Source organism: Protopterus annectens, chromosome 3.part0 (genome assembly GCF_019279795.1).
Source record: "Protopterus annectens isolate FY-2018-M chromosome 3.part0, PAN1.0, whole genome shotgun sequence".
Taxonomy (NCBI): domain Eukaryota; kingdom Metazoa; phylum Chordata; order Ceratodontiformes; family Protopteridae; genus Protopterus; species Protopterus annectens.
This window is the reverse complement of record NC_056731.1, coordinates 609,571,297-609,592,017: the sequence shown is the minus strand read 5'-3', so window position 1 is coordinate 609,592,017 and position 20,721 is coordinate 609,571,297. Positions and strand designations below refer to the sequence as shown.

General features: G+C 37.3%; 1 protein-coding gene across 1 annotated transcript in view; it reads left to right on the top strand.

Annotated features, from left to right (window-relative positions):
• The window catches only part of LOC122796879 (collagen alpha-6(VI) chain-like), a 1,248,728-nt gene that overhangs the window by 501,007 nt on the left and 727,000 nt on the right, over nt 1–20,721 (top strand). Inside the window, exon 8 of the mRNA XM_044065630.1 lies at nt 4,484–5,035. Within this exon, the coding sequence (XP_043921565.1) occupies nt 4,484–5,035 (552 nt within the window). The remainder of the gene's footprint in view (nt 1–4,483; nt 5,036–20,721) is intronic.

The window sequence follows — 20,721 nt, the reverse complement described above, 5'->3', positions numbered from 1 at the left end:
GCAGAAGACTCCACAGTCATATGTGCCACTTCTAACTTACAGAAGCTCCAAACACAAACTCAACAATCATTCCTAGAAGTTGAAAAATGGTTAACTAACACCCACTTAATTCTAAATCCCCCCAAAAACAAAGCTCATGATATTCCAGCCCACAAAAACCTCCATTTCCATGACCACTTTTAGCATCATTTCATTAAATAATACCATTATCACCCCCTCCCACCATACTAAACTTCTAGGAGTCGAGATTAGACTGTAATTTGAGGTTTGATATCCACATATCACAGACAGTCAAAAAAGTACACAAAAAACTTGGAACCTTATAGAAAAATAAACTCTTCTTCACAGATAATACTAAAGCCACTATTGCACAGACACAGCTAATCTCTACATTGCTCAATGCATCCCCTATTCTGGTAAAACTAAGAAAATTGGAACTGGCAAAATTAGAAACCTGTTACAATAAAATCACTAGACATGCTACAAACTCAGCATCTAGATCACACCACTGCACAGCACTTGAAAACCTTCATTGGCTGGAACTCCCTCAACTCCTTCTCTTTAACCAACTAACTATAGCACACAAACTCTTCTACAGTCCTGATAAAACCCCTTCCCCGAGCCAACTAGTACCTTCTTACTCCACCACTAGAACCCCAAGATCTACCAACAAACCCCTTATTAGGACCAACAAACCCAAAAACCAAGCTGGTGAATGCCTCTTCTCAAATTAAATAGGCAAAAACTGGAATGAATTACCACAGGATATAATATCCACCACAACTCTACACCAGTTTAAGAAAACACTAAAATCTCATCTAGCTAATAAATGGCTGTCACTGCTCTGCTTCTGGCTAAGCATATTAAAGATTAAAGGTTTTACATGACCTAACCAACTGTACTTTTATTGCTCTATCTCAAAATAACTATACAACCTGTAATCTCCTTGACGGTACTAGTCTGTCAGCAACCCATTCTTCCAGACTGTACATTGCTGAAATCTTCCAGATAGACTTTGCCAAGTTGTACTTTACTGATGTTTTCCAAATGTATCCACCCTGTGTTTTTTACAACTGACTTGTAATTCCTTTGCCAACTGTAACTTTGCTGTGATTATTCAAATGTATTTTTACCAGACCGTACTTTACTGATGTTTTTCAAATGTATCTACCCTGTATTTTAAAACTGTCCTGTACTTGTTCTATATTGTAATTACGTGGAGCTTTGCTGTGATTATGCAACTGTATTTTTTACCAGAGTGTACTTTCTGATGCCTTCCATCTGTAGCTATCCTGTGTTTTTATAATTGTTCTGTAATTTGTTCTATATTGTATAGCATGTGCAGCTTTACTCCCGGGACCTCTGCTGAAAAAGGACATATGTCCAGTCAGACTTTCCCAGTAAACAAATGTAAAACAAAATAAATAAATAAATAGTTATTATACCATGAACCCCTAAAAAACGCGCTGATTGGATTGGCGTGTTAATCATCACTATGTGCAGGAGTTGGTTCAGAACTGGTCCCTGAAGCACACCCACTCCCATTTGGAAACCCGATGTATGTCCAAATTCTATTCCTACTTGTTTCACAGCTTTCACTAATTATAACAGTGTTTCCAGGATGTCAAAACATATTTTGGGGGGAGCCTGTCATATGCTTTCTTCATGTCTAGGAATGCCCATTTGAACTCTTTCCTCATCTCTAGCTTCTACTCCACTACCTTTCTCACTGTAAGCATTGAGTCAGTTAAACTGCATCCTGAATTGAATCCAGACTTCTCATTATTCACCTTACATTTCCATTTACTAAGCACCTTTTTCTGAATATTCATGCATTGTGACATGATAATGAAAACTAATATGACCAATGAAAAGTGGACAAATGCCATGCAACCCACATCTCAGAGATCCTTATTGCAACTGTGCAGAGGGGCACAAACATAACTAAAAAAAATGAAAATTCTGATACGGCTCTGATGTCATATTCCTAGAGGTACTAACCAAATAAGCCATAGTATAAAATAGTGAAATAAACTAATGAACTACTCTTGAAATACTGAGTTTAATTCACCACTTCTGATTTTAAATAAGTTTTGTAGGTCCAGATCAAATGTTACTTGTCACTTGTGGACACAAAAATTGGTGTTTAGAAGGTAAAAATGCATTGTTGGAATATGGGGCCAAAATATTTTAAAAATTAATTACGTATAGTTCTGAGTTGAAGCCCTTACTGAAGTATACTAAAGCCAAACAACATACTGTAACACACCATATCATTTATTTAAATTAACTCTCCAACTTTGAGTGAAGAAATTTTTTCCATCTGTGAACTTGCAATTATTCCAATGTTACTTATTAAGTAATTACAAAATGGATACAACAAACCACAATATACTTGGGATTTTCCTTGCCACTATGCATTCATATAAAGTACATTTGATTTGAAATCTTCATTGGCACAACTGTACATCTTTTCATTCATCCATTCATTCATTCATTCAGGATTTAATATGAATAACGGTGATCTATGTTTCTATATGTTGACAACATTGTGATTTACAGGTCCAACCACAATGATTCCATAATACAAGCCAACTCCAAGATTACCTTTTAGGTCTCACCAGCTGGCTGACTACTAAATAAAATCATCCTCAACACTTAAATCTATGTTATTCAGTACAGCCTCAAACTTAGCAAAATGCCTTAAGAAGCAAACAATAATAGATGTAAACAACCATGCAGCTGAAACCATATCCACTTTCAAGTACCTAGGGATCGGTCATGATTAACATTTAAATTTCAAGAACATATACAGAGACAAAATTACCTCCTATTCTAGCCTTGTAAGTCCCCCTCATGCCCCCATCCAGCTAGAGCTGTCATAGCCAAAGACATAGTGTGTGCACACATGGAAAACAGTGTAATCATCATAACTGCAGCTTCAAAGAAAACCACTTCAACCCAACAATCTGTGTCAGACAAAATCTGTCAGTTTATATCCATGTCCCACAAAAATGAGCATCACTGCCTCTAATTTGAAAAAGCTGGCTTCCAAATTATGAAAGAGCAAACCTTCTTTGTTCACTCATCCTTAAACTCCTTTACCAAGATGCTGTCTCACACCTCTCTGCTAAACTCATTTCTATTGCATCATGCTATAACATCAGGAACTTCCCTTGGCTTAAAGGTTCTCTCCACGTAGAATGAGTTCAGAGCATAATATGATACATAGCTGAAACAGAGACAGTGCAAATGCCTAAACTCGGGCTATATAACTTAAATCCCCCCTACTATCCCAGTCATGATACTATACTGTTCATTACAGCCTTGATCCTGTACTGTCACTGGGTGTGACATGCATAAATGTATTATGTGTTCTTGAAACTAACTCCTCTACAAAATATATAACTAAATATGTATATAAATCGAAATGTAAATATATATATATATATATATATATATATATATATATATATATATATATATATATACACACAGGGGTTCCCTATATAATTTTGAAATACTGAAATCACGAATTTCAGTATTTCAAAATTATAATAGCAAAGCTTTGAATTACCAGAACACCAGAAGCGTGAAATTCAAAATCCCGAAGTACGGATATTTTGAATTAGCACTTCTGGTGTTGTGGTGTGTGAATGGTAAGATGTGAGTTTGGGTATGTATGTATGTGTATGTGTGTTGGTTAGAGGCTTTAGTGTATGTCAGTGTGTGTTGTGACTGTGATGTGTGTGTGCGAGAGAGTGTAAAATGTGTGGGTGTGAGTTATCTTTGTGTGTCTGATTGTGCAATCTCAGAGTTAGTATATATAAGTAGGGATGGTGTGGGTGGCTTGCCCCCACACGGGGGTGCAGGGGGGCTTGACCCCCCTGCTTATCTGTAGTGTAGGGTTTTATATTTGAGTTGGGGAGGAGTTGTGTATATGTGTTTGTGTGTATTGTATCTGCAGTGTACTGTCGGGATTTTGAATTTCGCAATTGTAGGGTTTCGGTATTTGGAGTGTTCGGCTATGTAATTTTGAAATACTGAAATTCGTGATTTCAGTATTTTGGGATTACATAGTGAACCTATATATATATATATATATATATATATATATATATATTTATTTATTTTTTTCCTCACTCTTTTTCCTTCCATGCACCCCCCCCCCCCCACAGACACACTTTGCTAATTCTGCTACTGTACTACATTTTTTTCTATCAATAATACATTTATATTGTATGGAATTCTACATTTGCATGTTAACTTATTTGTATGTCTATACCTACTTTATGTATAACTATTATAACTTTGCATAACTGTGCCAACTTTATATATCCAAAGTATCAGCTGTATTACAGCAACCTGGGTTGGGCCTAAAACTGGCCATTGTTGTACTCTGGTAAATAAACACAAATACATAAATAAATAAGGGACTACTTTATAGGCACCATCTTAATTATTTTCTCCATTATTGTTGCAGTTTGCAAAAAAATGGAAGGTGACGTCATCTTCTTAATGGATGGTTCAGAAAGCATTAATGCTAAAGACTTCACATATATGATGAAATTTGCACAGTCATTGGTGAATAAATTTGACATTGGTGAAGATCGTGTCAAGGTTGGTCTAATTCAGTTCAGTGATGAGACAAAGGCTGAGTTTGAGCTAAGACCCAACAAACCTGAAATTCTGCAGGCAATTAATGAAATCCAGCAAATGCAGTCTGGGACTAAAACAGGGAGAGCACTTTCGTTTGTGTCTGAATACTTTGAAAGTAACAGAGGGGGCCGTCCAGATCTTTCCCAGAATCTCATTGTAGTTACTGATGGTGAGTCTCGGGATGAAGTTGTCAAACCTGCCAAGGCTCTCAGACAGAAGGGCATTAATATTTTTGCTATTGGGGTTGCCAAGGCAAACACTACTCAACTTGAAGAAATCAGTGGCAACAAAGCAAAAGTGTTTTATCAAGGAAACTTTGAGGGACTAAAATACTTGGAACGTGATATCTTGCTTGGTATCTGCAGATCAGATGAAAGTAAGTGCCATACAATTTTTGTTTATATGCTGATTTTCAACATTTCTTTCAGAAATTGTAACCCTTGAAATGCACAATTTGTGATTTAATGCTGATGTTGACTGATTGTCTCAAACACCTAGCTGGCAGACCACTAGCATATTCTTGATACACTCTCTTGAGTAACTGCAGGTTTGTTGCTTGTGAGGAGGATCCCATTGTCCAAAGCCTTTAGATCTGTGCTGCAGAGCAGAGTTACAAGCATTGCATCTACTATGGCCAAGATTATCAAACAACAAAGCCTTAATTATGCTCAGTCTGCACTTACAAACACCCAGAATCAGGATGTCAGCCTTCAAGCAACCTGGTTTTATAGATATGCATCCAGGTTGTAAGGAATTCCTCACTGACCTTATGTATCAGTTGTCATTAAATATGGCTTTAGTTTCCTATTCATTCACTCCACTAAGACCCTTAAGATTTCAAATGCGTAACATATGACTGTGTCAGTGACAGCATCTGGATGGGTTTTCAGCTAATCCTTCTGTCTAGAACAAAGAGCTAATATGTGAGAGCATTGATTCTTCTTAAATGGTTGGCACCTCTTAAGGCTGTGTTACTCTGTTCCTGTCCTATAAATAATGTAATTAGTGAAACTAGTATGTGTGTTCCTTCATAATCGCCACTGGGCCAACTGTGCAGAGAGAAAAATATGTATTAAAGCAACCACATCACAAGTGGTGGTGAAAATGTCCAACTTTCATAACATGATTATGAGTGGGAGCATAAGCAGGTGAATTAATCCATGGGGTAAGGATACATTGCATAGGATAAAATATTCTCAGTGTCCTATAATTGGATCAAATATGTATTAGAGACAAGATGAAGATACTGATATAGTAAACTGAATGTAATATATTAAAAATACCACTAAATCTTTCATTTGCTGTATTGGCAGTTAAAACACAGCATGTCCAGTTATAACATGCACTTAAAAAAGGCAGAGCTGATCTTATAAGTTTGAATACGCTCTGCACATTAAGTTCATTTGTGTGTGTACATTAATGCTGCCATATTCCATTAGTCAGTGCATGTTTGTTACTAAATCAACTAAGTGAGTTATAGAGGTACAGAGGCAGCATTCACATCTGCATAGGAGATAAACTTAATGACGTAATTTATGAACATTTACTTTTCCTTATTTCTATCATAGACCCCCAGTAAAATATGGTGCAAGAAACATCACTACTCAAGAGCTTTTATTAGTATTATGAAATGGTCACTATGTTGTCTGAATAATTAGATGCTGGAATTTCAAGAACAATCTTTTCTTCCATTGCTAGGATCACATCTATGCATGTATTAAATGGTTTGCTAACCCTGTCATATATGCTCTGTTCTGCAGCAAAATGCAGTATGTCACCAGTTCTGTCTATCTGTTTATATTCAAAATTGTTTTTATTTTTCAAATACATTTGAATGAATTTCATAGTATTTATACATAAGATCTTAAATAACTATGTGCACTATTTACATTAGCCTGACACTATAACAGATCTTAATGTATACAGTTACTTTATAAGTATGTTCAATCCATTATCAGAGTGTCTGATCAATTATTGTATAGTGTCAATCAACAATAAGACTTTTCCCCAAGGGTTGTTGATAAATGGCTTTGGATAAATTCTTAGTTCTTTAATTTTAATTTCCAATAATGCTGTGGTCTTCAGTAAGCTTTAGAAGTCTTCCAAAGTTGTTATTGTGTTTGTATTCCATCTTCTTGTTATACACTTCCTTGAAATTGCAAGTATAGTCTATACTAGATACATGTTTGACCTATTCAAATGAGGACCTTCGTTCACATTTAATAATACAAGAGCTTTAGTTAAATAAAATGATTCATTAAATAAAGCTTGCAGAAAGTTATTAATACCATTCCAAAATGACTTAATTTTAACACAATCAAAGAAAATGTGGTTTCAATCTGCATTGTGTACTTGTTCACATCTCCAACATATTCCTTTTATGGATGAACTAATTTTACTGATTCTGTCTGGGGTTAAGAATGCTCTGTGCAAGCATTTCCAATTAAAAACTTTCCAGTATTGTGTAAAGGATATATATTTTATCGATAATAAGATATTTGTTTTAATATCTTCAGTTAAATGTATTGAGCGTCCTTTTGTTATATATTCCCAGTATGAGGTTTTGGGTGTTTTATAGTTTATCAATATTTTGTAAAATTTTGAAATACTGTTTCCCATGTCAAAGTCATTATCTATGATTTCAAATATGTGTTTTGTAAATGTAGGTATTTCTTTAAATGAAGAATTGTTACTCATTCTACTTAAATCTTGCAAATTTGACAGAATACTCTGTAAAGCAAGCCAGTCCTGTTGTGGAATTTTGTATGTGGTTTTTATTACTTGCATATCAAAAACTTTTAGTTCTTTGATACATTGGAGCAACAAACAAATCCTTTCTCTTCCCAGGAATTAATAATTTCTCTATATATTTTATGTGGAAAGTTCTTTGTGACTATAAATAGTGTTAAAAAATCAAACCAGATTTTTAAATCTATATTTGCATTAATAATTTTCCTAAATGAGTCAATGTAATAATTAATCATATGAGTTTTAGTGGGCTTAGTTATGTTATATTGCATACTAATACATATGTCCCATGGCAAGTTGTTTTTATCTGTTATTTGATTTTTTTTTTTGTAAATCAAATTCATTTATTGATATTGTAGTAAGTAATTCTTTCCAATTTGCAGAATAATTTGGGCTTATCCAATCTGAAATTGTTTTAGACTTTGATGATTTTATATATGTTTCTATATCAGGAAAGTTTAATCCTCCCTGTTTCCATGGTCTGATATGAAGTATTAACGCTATTCTGTTTCTTTTGGGAAACCATAAAAAAATTATTAGGCATGAGTTTTATTCTTTAAGTATATTCCTTTCTGGTAAAAGTTGTATTGCCAAAGTTATACATAGGATCTTAGGTAGTAAATCCATTTTTGTTAACTATAGTCTGTCTTCAAATGTAAATATTATTTTGTTCCACTTTTCTACAGAGAATTTAGTTGTACTGATGATATTATTGTAGTTTTTTTAGACTAATTCATTATTATCCTTGTATAACTCAATTCCTAGATATTTTAAGGTAGAGTCTTGTCTCCCTATGATGTGATCCTCCTTAGTCTGCAGTTATTTTTTTATTTAAAAATAAAAATTGTGATTTTGATTTATTGAAATTGAGTCCTGAAGTCATGTAAAATTTGTTAATTAATATATCTAATTCTTCTAGTGTCTCTTTTGTATTAAATAATGTTAATAATATGTCATCAGCAAATAACATTACTTTAGAATTGTCTTGCTCATAAACATCTATTCCTTTGATTTTTATATTGTTATGAATTGAATCTGCCAATATTTCAATAGCCAGAGCAAATAGAATTGGTGACATGGGACATCCTTGTTTAGTGCCTTTTGTTATATGTATAGATTCAGAGATAAAAGGACCTAACATGACATATGCTAAATTTTATATATATATATATATATATATATATATATATATATATATATATGTATATATATATGTATGTATATATATTGTATATATATTCTTTAGGAGATGAACAAAGGATGCAGGGAATTCAAATAGCATTAGGATTTTGAATAAATAGTCCCAATTTACGGAATCAAAGGCTCTCTCTATATCTAAGCCAACTGTATTTATTTATTTTCTTTATTAACATAATCCATAACAGAAATTATCCTTTTAATATTGTCATGTGTGTGTGTGTCTATGATATATAAATCCAGTTCAATCATTATTTATTGTTTGGATAGTGGTATTTTCATTCTGTTAGTTAATATTATCATAAATATCTTATAGTCATTATTTAATGATGATATAGGTCTATATGAGGTACTAAGGTTTGGGGATTTGTTTTCCTTTAGGATTGGTGTGATTAAGGAATATCTCTAAGAGGGTGGTATTAAAGCTCGTGACTGAATTTCTAATAGAGGTTTATGGAAGAGGGATAGTATTTTTGAAGGAAAAAGTTTATATATTTCCATAATTATGTCATCATACCTGGAGCTTTATTATTTATTTATTTATTTTTATTTATTTTATTTTACATTTTTTGACCAGGATAGTCCGACTGGATTCATGTCCATTTTCAGCGGAGGTCTGGGGAGAAAAGCTCCAAGATAGAAAGAGACAAAAATATAAAACAAAGAAGACATAGTTACAGGTAAGCTATTTACAAAGGATACATGGTATAAGCATGATGCAGACAAGTTTACAGCTATAGTTATCCCCTAAGTCAGGGGAAAAAATTGACATTAGGAAAAATTAATATATTATTACCTATTTACATTCATGATGAGGGTTATCCAGGCTTGTTACAGTGGCAAAGCCAGTTTAGTGCCAGATGTTGTTTGAGTTTGGTTTTTAATTGGCCTAGGCAGGAGAGCAAAGTAATGTCAGCTGAAAGGAGATTCCAGACTCTCTGAGTTTGCAAAGAGGGCTTCCCAAACTGTATTGTTAATTTTGATTGTCTGAATTAGCAATTTGTTCGGGGATCTAAGCAATCTCTGATTGTTATGGGGGGTGATAACAGTCCTAAGGGATGGTATATCATCTGGGTTATAGAGAATTTTATTAGTTACAATCAGGAGGTTGTATTGCATTAGACTGGGAAGTTCTAGCCACCCAAGTTGTTTGAGGTTAATGCAGTGGTGTGTTCTAAATGGCAGGTGGGTGGCAAATCTGGCAATGTGATTGTAACAGGTTGACAGTTTGTTTAGTACCGACTTGTTTAGATTAGAGTAGAGGGGGGAAGCATATGGAAGTGTTGAGATTAGGTGGGTGCGGGCTATGGCAATCCTGGCAGGAGGTATTAGAAAGGCTTTTATTCTGTACAGAGATCCTATTTTTCTTATTGATGTTCTTGATTAATTGATTGACATGCAAATCAAACTTTAGTTTATAGGTTCATACGTTCATAGGTTGGTACTAGGCTATCAGCCCTAGGGCCTATACAAGCCTAGCCATAACAATTCCCTGGCTATTTCTTCCCACACTATTTACTTCCCTGGACCCCTGTCTAGCAGGGCAACTGACGTAATCCCTGGGGTGAATTTCCTTTCTCCCATCCAATCATCAAGGTTCCTTTTGAATTGGGCCAAAGAGGCACTCTGCTTGACACGTATGGGCAATCTATTCCAGAGTCTGGGGAGTCTCTGGGTCAGAAACCTATCCCTCCAGCATGTTTTGTTTATTGTGATGACACGGTTTAGATCCCTGGAGCGTGTGGCTCTTCAGGATTGGGATTTCTTTAAGTGTAGCATGTCCAACAGCTCTGAGTTTGACATGGCCTTGTATGTTAAGCAGAGATCACCTCTGCGTAGATGATATGCTGGTATAGCTGGAGTTTTTTAAGGCGGTCAGCGTATGGCATCTGCTTTAGGCCTGTGATTCTTTTAGTGAGGTATTTCTGCGGCCTTTCCAGTTGTTGCAGATGTCTTGAGAGGTACATACCAAATGGGGTGTTGTATCCTATAATGGGTCTAATGAGGGATGAGTACAGTGGGACAATGACCTCCTTTTTTCTGGATGTAAAGCCCTTAGTGATGAGGTGTGCCACATAGAAGGATTTCCTGACTGTTGTGGCAATATGGTTATCGAAGGTGAGACCACTGTCCGCCTGTGTCCCTAAGTCTCTTATCACACTTTTGGTGTTTAGTGTACTGCCACCTATATGGTAATTCACGGATACATGTTTTTTCTCAAAGGGGATAACTATACATTTCTTGGCATTGAGCTTGAGCCCATGGCTCTGGCACCAAGCATCTGTTTCTGTAAGGCCCTTTTGTAGAGTATCCACATCATTTGGGGATTCAATAATGGCTTCCAGTTTGCAGTCATCTGCGAACTTTGTTAGCCAGAGTCCTTTAGTGTTGGCCTGTACTTCAGAGAAGTAGATGCCAAACAAGAGCAGTCCCAGGACTAAACCCTGAAGTACTCCACTTGTCACTTGTCTGGAGCTGGATTTGGAGTCGGCTACTTTTACAGTGCAGGTTCTATCAGTAAGCCAGTTAGCAACCCATTGGGTGACGTAGGGATTAATGCCGAGCTTAGTAAGTTTATCTATGAATCCAGAGTGGGGGATGGTGTCAACGACCTTGGCAAGGTCTAGATAGGCTGTGTGGACCCTTGTCCATGGCTCTGGAGACTGATTTGAAGAAGTTAATCAGGTTCAGGAGACAAGATCGGCCCTTCCTGAACCCAAACTGGGTGGGTTCCAGTGTTTAAAGGTTGCCAATGTCTTTGCTTATAAGTTCCATGATAATACGCTCTATGGCCTTGCAGATAAGGCTTGTCAGACTGATGGGACAGTAATTTCTGGGATCCAAGGTGGATCCCCCCTTGTGGAGTGGGATAACTGTAGCTCTGCACCACTCAGCAGGCATGAAACCTGAGCTGAGGCTATGATTAAACATGACACTTAGGTGAGGTGCCAGTTCATATTGTAGTTCATGAAGTACACAGCCCGGGATGTCATCTGGTCCCATGGGTGCTGTATTCTTAGCTTTGGAGAGTGTGTTTTTTTACCTGTGTGGCCGTTATTACCAGAATTTGGCAATCTTCTGGTACTGAGATGGCCCATTTAGGGGGTGAGAGGGGGGTGAAGTTGGCACTGAATCGATTTGCCAGGATATTGGCAATATCCTTGGGATCAGTATATTTAATGGCATTCTGTTTTAGCTCAGAGCAGATCTGAGCGTTGCCATTTAGATTCTTGACATAGTTATAGAATGCCTTGCGGTTGTCTTTGGAATCTTTGGCAATTTTATTTTCGTAACTAGCTTTGGAGGATTTTATGAGGGATCTCAGTTTCTTACTGAGGCTGGTAAGGAAGATTTTTGCATCCTGGGATTTTCCTCTTTTCTGCAACAGTTTCTTCCTTTTGTTGTAAAGTTTGTTTATGGCAGGGGACCACCAGATTGGCTTCTTTTTTTTGGATGAGAACATCTTGGTTCTATATGGGATGGCACGAGTCATGCATAAGTGGATGTGCTCGTACAGTGCCTTAGTGTAGGATTCAGCAGGTGAACTTTCAATAATGGCACCTAGTAGTTTTGTAGAGGGGTCGGGGGAGATAACAGTGACGTCTTTCACCATTATGTTAAAGGTAAAAGCAAAAGACCTTAGTGTAGGTGAGAAAAAACAACATTTTAGTTTTTTTAGGGTTTATTAGCAGGAAGCATTCAGAGAGCCAATTCTCTATGGTATTAAAGCTGGACTGGGTAGCATACCTCAATTCAGAAGGAGATGTAGCTGAGAACAGCCTGCTCTCTCCCATTGCGGTAGGAGTTAAACCACAGAAGGGCTTTGGAATCTAGATAGAAGGTTTGCAGGATGTGTAACTAATGTGGGTGGTCTACAATGTCAAATGCCTTGGAGAGATCAAGAGGAGGGCAGAAGAGATATAATTATTGTTATGGTTGTTGTTTATGGTATTGGTATATGCCAGGAGGGCTGAGGTCATGCTGTGGTGTGGACAGAAGCCGTGTTGGGTGTCAGGCATAAGATGATTTTGGATTAGGTGGTGCAGAAGTTGTTTGTGTATACATTTTTCCATTTTTTTTGCAATTGGGGAAAGTATAGCTATTGGTCTGTAGTTGAAGAAATCTGTGGAGTATCCTTCTTTATGTAGGGGGATTTCATAAGCTGTTTTCCAAATAGTGGGAATTTTTGCTTTTACTGTGATACGGTTAATTAGTATTGATATAGGATAGGCAATGGCATCAGCTAATTTTTGGAGGTACTTGACGGGGAGTTGGTCAGCGGGGAGTGTGGTGGGTTTTAATTTTTTGATGAAAGAACGGATGAGTGATGTAGGCACTGGTTTGAAGCTAAATAAGGGTTGGTTTAGAGGGGTGGTAGTATCAATACTGGGGGAGCTAGGAGGTAGTTGGCTAGCTAGGGTTTGAATTGGTTCAGTAAAGAAACAGTTGAAGTGATTGGAGACATCCTCACAAGATTTGTCAGTGTTTGTGTCAGGGATGGGGTAGATGTTTTTCCAGGGTAAAGCAGATTATTCAGACCTGCCCAGAACTTCTGAGGATTGTTCTGGTTAACTGTCTGTAAATTACAGTAGTAATTTTTTTTGTCTTTTAGAATGGATTTTTTACTGTCATTCCTAGCTTGCCTGTATTTAACATGATCATGGGGGTCTTTAGTGGAGCGCCATAGGGCCCATAATTTGTTTCTGCTATTGATTTTTTGTCTGGACTCTTTAGTAAGCCATGGTGCAGTTCTTATTATGAATGGACAGGTGCATGCAGATCTAGGATTTTGAGAAATCTATTGTTAAAATATACAACTGCCTCCTTTAAGGGGGGTGTTTTAGCATAGACCAATTACAGGAGATAAGTTCCTGTTGGAATTTGGCAGGGTGAAAGTCTTTATTGTTTCTGACTTTTCTGATTATGGGTGGATGTGGGTTAACGGCTTTTTGCTTGACTACATAGGTGAGGAGGTGGTCACTTAGGTCACTGGGAAAGGTCCCCACAGTGTACTGTTGGGGGTTACTATTTACAAGAACCCAGTTGAGTATGGTTTCTTTTTGGTAGGGTTTTCCTAGTCTGGTCGGGGTAGTTATGGTTTGCGTGAAAGCGTGCAGGTGAATATGGGTAGAAGGGGATTGTGAGAAACAGGTACCCCAGTCTATGTTAAAGTCTCTGAGCAGTAGGGTTTCTTGGGGGGAGTGGCATGATAGCCAGTGGAGGGTGTCTTCAGGTGTGGCTGTGTTGTTACTTGGGGAGATATACATACAGATTATGTTAATACATTTATTTTTGTTAAACTGCAATCTCGTGGCTAGAATCTCAGAGTTGTTGATCTAAGGTAGTTGATTAACATCTCTGGTCACATTGAACTCAGATTTGTAGAGTATGGCTACCCCACCCCCCTCCTGGAAACCCGATCCAGTCTGTGTATATTATAAACATACTCTGTGTATCCTCTCATATCATATGATTATATGACTGACATGATTTTATACTCACCTTTTTAATATTGTACTTTTTAATAACCTTTCTTCCTTATTTTAAATACTTACTATTTTATGTGTTTTTATTATTTCATGTGTTATATAATTTGATATTTCATTTTGTGCTATGCTGGAGCTTTTCTCCCTGGGCCTCTACTGAAAATGGAAATATATCCAGTTGGACTAGCCCAGTCAACAAATGTAAAATAAAATAAAATAAAAAAATAAACAAGAGGTAACACCTCATTATCAGTGGTGTGAGGTTTTAACCTGGTCTCTGATAGACAGAGTATCTCAGGGGAGAGGACTGCCAGGAGAGCATGCAGTTCGTGCACTTTGCTGTTAATGCTCCTAATACTGAGGTGACAGGCCAGGAGAGAGTTAGTTGGTCTACTGATAATAGTTTGGCAGTTTAGGTAACAATTGGATGGGGTGTATTTATCAAAGGTGGATGGGCTGGGGTTGGGGTGAATGTCACCACTGAGTAGGAGACTGGGTCTGTATTTCATGATAAGCTTTAGAAGTTTATTTAAGAGTTTGTGGTATTGTCTTGATCTTGGGCTGCTGTGCCTGGGGTTGTTATTCTGAATGAGTGAGCAAGGGGTCGAGTAGTTCACATTTTCATAGGCATGGTTGAAGGTGGGGTGCTTTATAGTTGGAATGATAGGGTGTTGATAACCATTAAGTGTATTGCTTTCATACAGGGTGAGTACATAGGTGCCTAGCAGAATGGGTAGTGAATAGTAGTGGAAGACAATGAGAGAAGGAGAATAGTAGTTAGGATCAGTTATTTGACTGTCACTGCAGTAGAAGTATGGATGAGTAATTTAGGTTTAGTAGAGTGGGAGGATAGAGGATGTAAGTGAGAGCTGATAGGAAGAAGGAACAAGGTGGAGAGCGAGTGGAGGTGAAAGCTGATAGGATATTTAGCAGTGGTGTGGTTAGGTATCTATAAATATAGCAGTACTAGGGGCGGGTGGAATTTGGGGGCAGGGTGGAGCGCGAGCCCAATACAGACTGTAAGTGTTTTCTTATGCTTTGATACCTTAATGGTATATTTTCAGCTGAGTTTACACATATTTGTTGTCATGCTGTTTTTAACACTGTTTAAATGTATGCTGTACTTTAAACTGAATTTTGGCACTAGATTGCGGACTAGGTTTAGACTGTGAGGTGCACACATGCAAGAGGTAAGGGTGGGAGAACTGAGTGAGAATGCAATATACAGGGAGTAGTTCCAGGTTAAGGAATAAATGCTAAGGGCTGACTAGTCAATTTAAAACCAAGGAGAGAGCCAATTAATTATGGGGGACAGACTAATGGTGCCTTTAGACCCAGGTCAGCAATTTTACAGACTATGGTATTACAGTTCAGTTTAAGGTATTAACCTTAGCCAATTGAAGGACTGACTTCTGGAGAGTAGTTTCTGGTTAGAGGTTAGCAGGATATCTTTCTTCAGGCAGGAGGTTCTTTTTGTATGAAGTTTACAGGGTGGCTAACTAATATAAAACATACATACAGAGTCAGCGACCTTTCTGGGACTAACTTTTAGCCACCAAGCAAGCAAGCAAGCATATCAACATTCAGTTAAACTACAGAATATACGGTAAGAAGCAGCACTGTTCAGTTACAAATAGTATTACCTTGTTTCCACAGTGTGAGCCAACAACCAAAGCTCTACCAGAGCTACATAATGCTGTACTTTAAAATATATTCAATAATATGCCTATTACGCAGGTTCCAATGCTTTGTTTTAAAATAACATGGGTTCTGGTGCTTAGTTTTAAAATAACTGGTATTGTGTATTTTAAGATGGCTGCTGTTTCATAAGCAGCAGTTAGATACAGGAAATAGGAGCGTTTCTAGCTTGAGTCATTTAGTGGTCAAAATCTGCTACAGTGGGGATGAATCAGGTTACAAGGCATCTCCCTTTTTGCCCTCTTTTATTGTATCTGTAATTTATTTCTAGGATATGGGTGTTTGCAGATCTAGTTTTAATTTTTCTGGTATTTTCATCTAGATTTAATTGATCGATATGTATATTTTCTTTTGGGAAATGTTCCATATAGTGATTTCTATAGGCATCAAGAATGTCACCTATATCCGAGACATTTTTCCCTTTCTTTTCATGGAAGATACTTTTAATGTTATTAGCTTTTGATTGCATTTTGATTTTTGTGGATAAATTATCTAGATATTTTGGAGAAGTGGCCAAGGTATTAATTTTTAGTTTTTCCTAAAGCTAAACTAGTTTTATGTGTTAGAATTTCATTGTATTTATTGTTTAATACTTCTACTTTCTTTTTCATCTCCAAATGATTTTGATTTTTTTCAGCTTTTACTGACAAAAATTTGGATTATAGATCTAATAATTCAGAATCCCATTCTCTGACTTTTTTTTATCAAGTTAGGGCTTTACCATATATGTCAGCTTTTAATGAGTCCCATATCATTATTTTGTTTATATCTGTGGTGTAATTACTATCTAAGAAGAACTGTAATTCAGATAATAACCAGGGTTTGAACTCTTTAATTTTAGTTATATATGCTGGAATTGAATGTTGTTAGAGCATATGCTCCACAAGTTGGGTGTGCGATGGATGAGAAAGAAACATTTTGGAGTGAGATGGATGAAGTGGTGATGACTGCACCCAAGGGTGAGAGACTGGTGATTGGAGCAGATTTCAATGGGCATGTTGGGGAAGGGAACAGAGGGGATAAGAAAGTGATGGGTAGGTATGATGTTAAGCAAAGGAATGCAGAAAGTCAGATGGTAGTGGATTTTGCGAAAAGGATGGATATGGCTGTAATGAATATGTATTTTAATAAGAGGGAGGAGCATAGGGTGACATACAAGAGTGGAGGAAGATGCACACAGGTGGATTATATCTTATGTAGAAGGGCCAGTCTGAAGGAGATTGGAGACTGTAAAGTGGTGGCAGGGGAAAGTGTATTTAGGCAGCATAGGATGGTGGTTTGTAGGATGACATTGGTGATCAAGAAGAGGAGGTTGAGTGTGAGGAAAGCACCAAGGATCAAATGGTGGAAAATGAAAAAGGGTAATTTTGAGGTGGAGTTCAGGGATGAGTTAAGACAGGCACTGGGTAGCAGTGAAGAGTTACCAAATGGCTGGGTAACTACAGCAGAGCTAGTAAGGGAGATGGCTAGAAAGGTGCTTGGTATGACATCTGGACAGAGGAAGAACGACAAGGAGACATGGTGGTGGAATGAGGAAGTACAGGAAAGTATACAGAGAAAGAGCATGGCAAAGAAGAAGTGGTATTGTTAGAAAGATGAATAAAGTAGACAGGAGTATAAGGAGATGAGGTGCATGGCAAAGAGACAGGTGGCGAAGGCTAAGGATAAGGCGTATGAAGAGTTGTATGAAAGGTTAGACACTAAGGAGGGAGAAAAGGACCTGTACCGATTGGCTAGACAGAGGGACCAAGCTAGTAAAGATGCGTAACAGATAAGGGTGATAAAGGATAATGAAGGAAATGTACTCACAAGCAAGGAGAGTGTGTTGAGCAGATGGAAAGACTACTTTGAGGGGCTGATGACTGAAGAGAATGAGAGGAGAGAGAGAGAAGGTTTGGATGATGTGCAGATAGTGAATCATGAAGTGCAGTGGATTAGCAAGGAGGAAGTAAGGATAGCTATGAAGAGGATGAAGAATGGAAAGGCTGTTGGTCCAGATGACATACCTGTGGAAGCATGGAGGTGTTTAGGTGAAATGGCAGTGGAGTTTTTAATTAGATTGTTTAATGAAATCTTGGAAAGTGAGAGGATGCCTGAGGAATGGAGAAGAAGTGTTTTGGTACTGAATTTTAAGAATAAAGGTGATGTGCAGAGCTGTAGTAACTACAGAGGGAATAAATTGATGAGTCACAGCATGAAGTTATGGGAAAGAGTAGTAGAAGCTAGGTTAAGAAGGGAGGTGATGATTAGTGATCAGCAGTATAGTTTCATGACAGGAAAGAGCACTACAGATGAGAGTGTTGATGGAGAAGTACAGAGAAGGTCAGAAGGAGTTGCATTGTGTCTTTGTGGATTTAGAGAAAGCATATGACACGGTGCCTAGACAGGAGTTGTGGTATTATATGAGGACGTCGGGAGTATCAGAGAAGTATGTAAGAGTGGTACAGGATATGTACGAAGGTAGTCTGACAGCGGTGAGGTATGCGGTGGGAGTTAGGGATGCTTTTAAGTTGGAGGTGGGATTACATCAAGGATCAGCTCTGAGCCCTTTCTTATTTGCAATGGTTATGGACAGGTTGACAGGCGAGATCAGACAGGAGTCCCCATGGACTATACTGTTTGCAGATGACATTGTGATCTGTAGTGAGAGTAGGGAACAGATGGAGGAGACCCTGGAGAGGTGGAGATTTTCCCTAGAGAGAAGAGGAATGAAGGTCAGCAGGACTAAGACAGAATATATGTGTGTGAATGAGAGGAAGGATAGAGGAATGGTGAGGATGCAGAGAGTAGAGGTGGCAAAGGTAGATGAGTTTAAATACTTGGGATCAACAGTTCAGAGTAATGGTGAGTGTGGAAGAGAGGTGAAGAAGAGAGTACAGGCAGGATGGAATGGGTGGAGAAGAGTGTCAGGAGTGATTTGTGACAGACGAGTACCAGTAAGAGTGAAAGGGAAGGTCTACAAGAGGGTAGTGAGACCAGCTATGTTATATGGGTTGGAGACAGTGGCATTGACAAAAAGGCAGGAGTCAGAGCTTGATGTGGCAGAGCTGAAGATGTTAAGATTTGCACTGGGCGTGAAGAGGATGGACAGGATTAGGGATAAGTATATTAGAGGGTCAGCCCAGGTTGGAAGGTTTGGAGACAAAGCCAGAGAGGCAAGATTACGTTGGTTTGGACATGTGCTGAGGAGGGATGCAGAGTATATTGGGAAAAAGATGCTAAGGATGAAGCTGCCAGGTAACAGGAAAAGAGGAAGGCCTAAAATAAGGTTTATGGATGTGGTGAGAGAGGGCATGCAGGTGGTTGGTGTGACAAAGCAAGATGCAGAGAACAGGAAGAAATGGAAACAGTTGATCTGCTGTGGCGACCCCTAACGGGAGCAGCCGAAAGAAGAAGATACTGGAATTCTGGAGTTAAATATTAATGGTTTGTACCCATTTTGAAGTTTTATTATCAATGAACTGTGGTCTGAAAAGGGGCAGGAAGTGATTGAGAGTTGGGAGGGTGGCCTAATGGTTAGGGTGCTTGCCTTACAAACACAAGATGCAGGGTTTGAGTCTCACAAGGGATAATTGGCTAGGCTTAAAATGGCTCGCAAGGGCAGTTAGCTTAGTACTAATCTATGAACCTATGAACCTATAATGATTTTAGAGTGTGTCATGGGCAGCAAATATTTTATCTATTCTATTTTGGGTACCAAATCTGTGTTCTTGATGGGAAAACAACAAAGATTAATCTTCTTTAAATTTGAAAGTATCTACAAGATGAAATTATTCTACCCACGTGTTTAAAGCTTTTGATACAGCAGATGTATGCAGCAGTCTTTTATTTGTAGTTTCAGAAATATCAAATATACAGTTAAAATCTCCTCCTAACATTAAGTTGCCTTTATAATTATTGGAAATGAAATCCAAGTGTTTTTTTAACAGTTCCTGTTCCAATGCCTGGGAACCAGTATAGATTGGCTAGGGTCCATAATCTGTTATCATATTTATTTATTTATTTATTTATTTTATTTTACATTTGTTGACCGGGCTAGTCCCACTGGATATATGTCCATTTTCAGTGGAGGCCCGGGGAGAAAAGCTCCATTGGTTAAAACAAGATTAGAGAATACAAATGCACAACAAACAAAAGCATTAAGCATAAAGGATAAGAAGATTTTAGTATAAGTAATATACATCTAGGAGTAAAAAAATATCCATAACAAGAAAAAATTCAAGGAAATGATTAAATACTTTCAGTATGGAAATTTGATGGTATCAAAACATAGTGAGAATCATACATTGTCTTAAAAATAAGGTAGACAACATAATTTTTTTTTTTTTTTTTTTTTTTTAATACAATATATATGAGATCAGCTATATCTACAAAGATATGATGTCAGAGGAAGTCAGTCAGGATACCATAGCAGAGAAGGAAGTATCGTGGTAGAGGAAAGTATCTATATATTTAACTATTACTAATGCCATAAGGCCTTCTTTATCTTCCTACTTATAAATGATTTCTGGGTTAATCACATTTGTTTTCCATAAAATTGTTACCCCTTTTGTCTTTGTCTTATAAGTGGATTGTGCCAATATCATATATTCCTTAGGATTCCATTTGTAATTGTCCTTTGTTCTGAAATGAGTTTCTTGAAGGAAGACTGTGCTTTGTTTAGTTTTAAATATTTCAGTAGATTTCATCTCTTGCTAGGATTGTTTAAGTCACTGGTATTTAAAGATAATAAAGTTAAATCCATTTTAGGTTATTTAGACTATGTACTTTTTGTTTTATTGTGACTATTAAACATTTTCCTCTGATAACTATAAAGCATATGTTTGAGCTTGTAAAGGAAATAATCAGTTTTATACTTTGAGTGTTTAACAATAAAGTAATATTTTGGTCAGGCATACTAATTTTTAGTTCTGTCTATTTGTTGAAGTGTGTG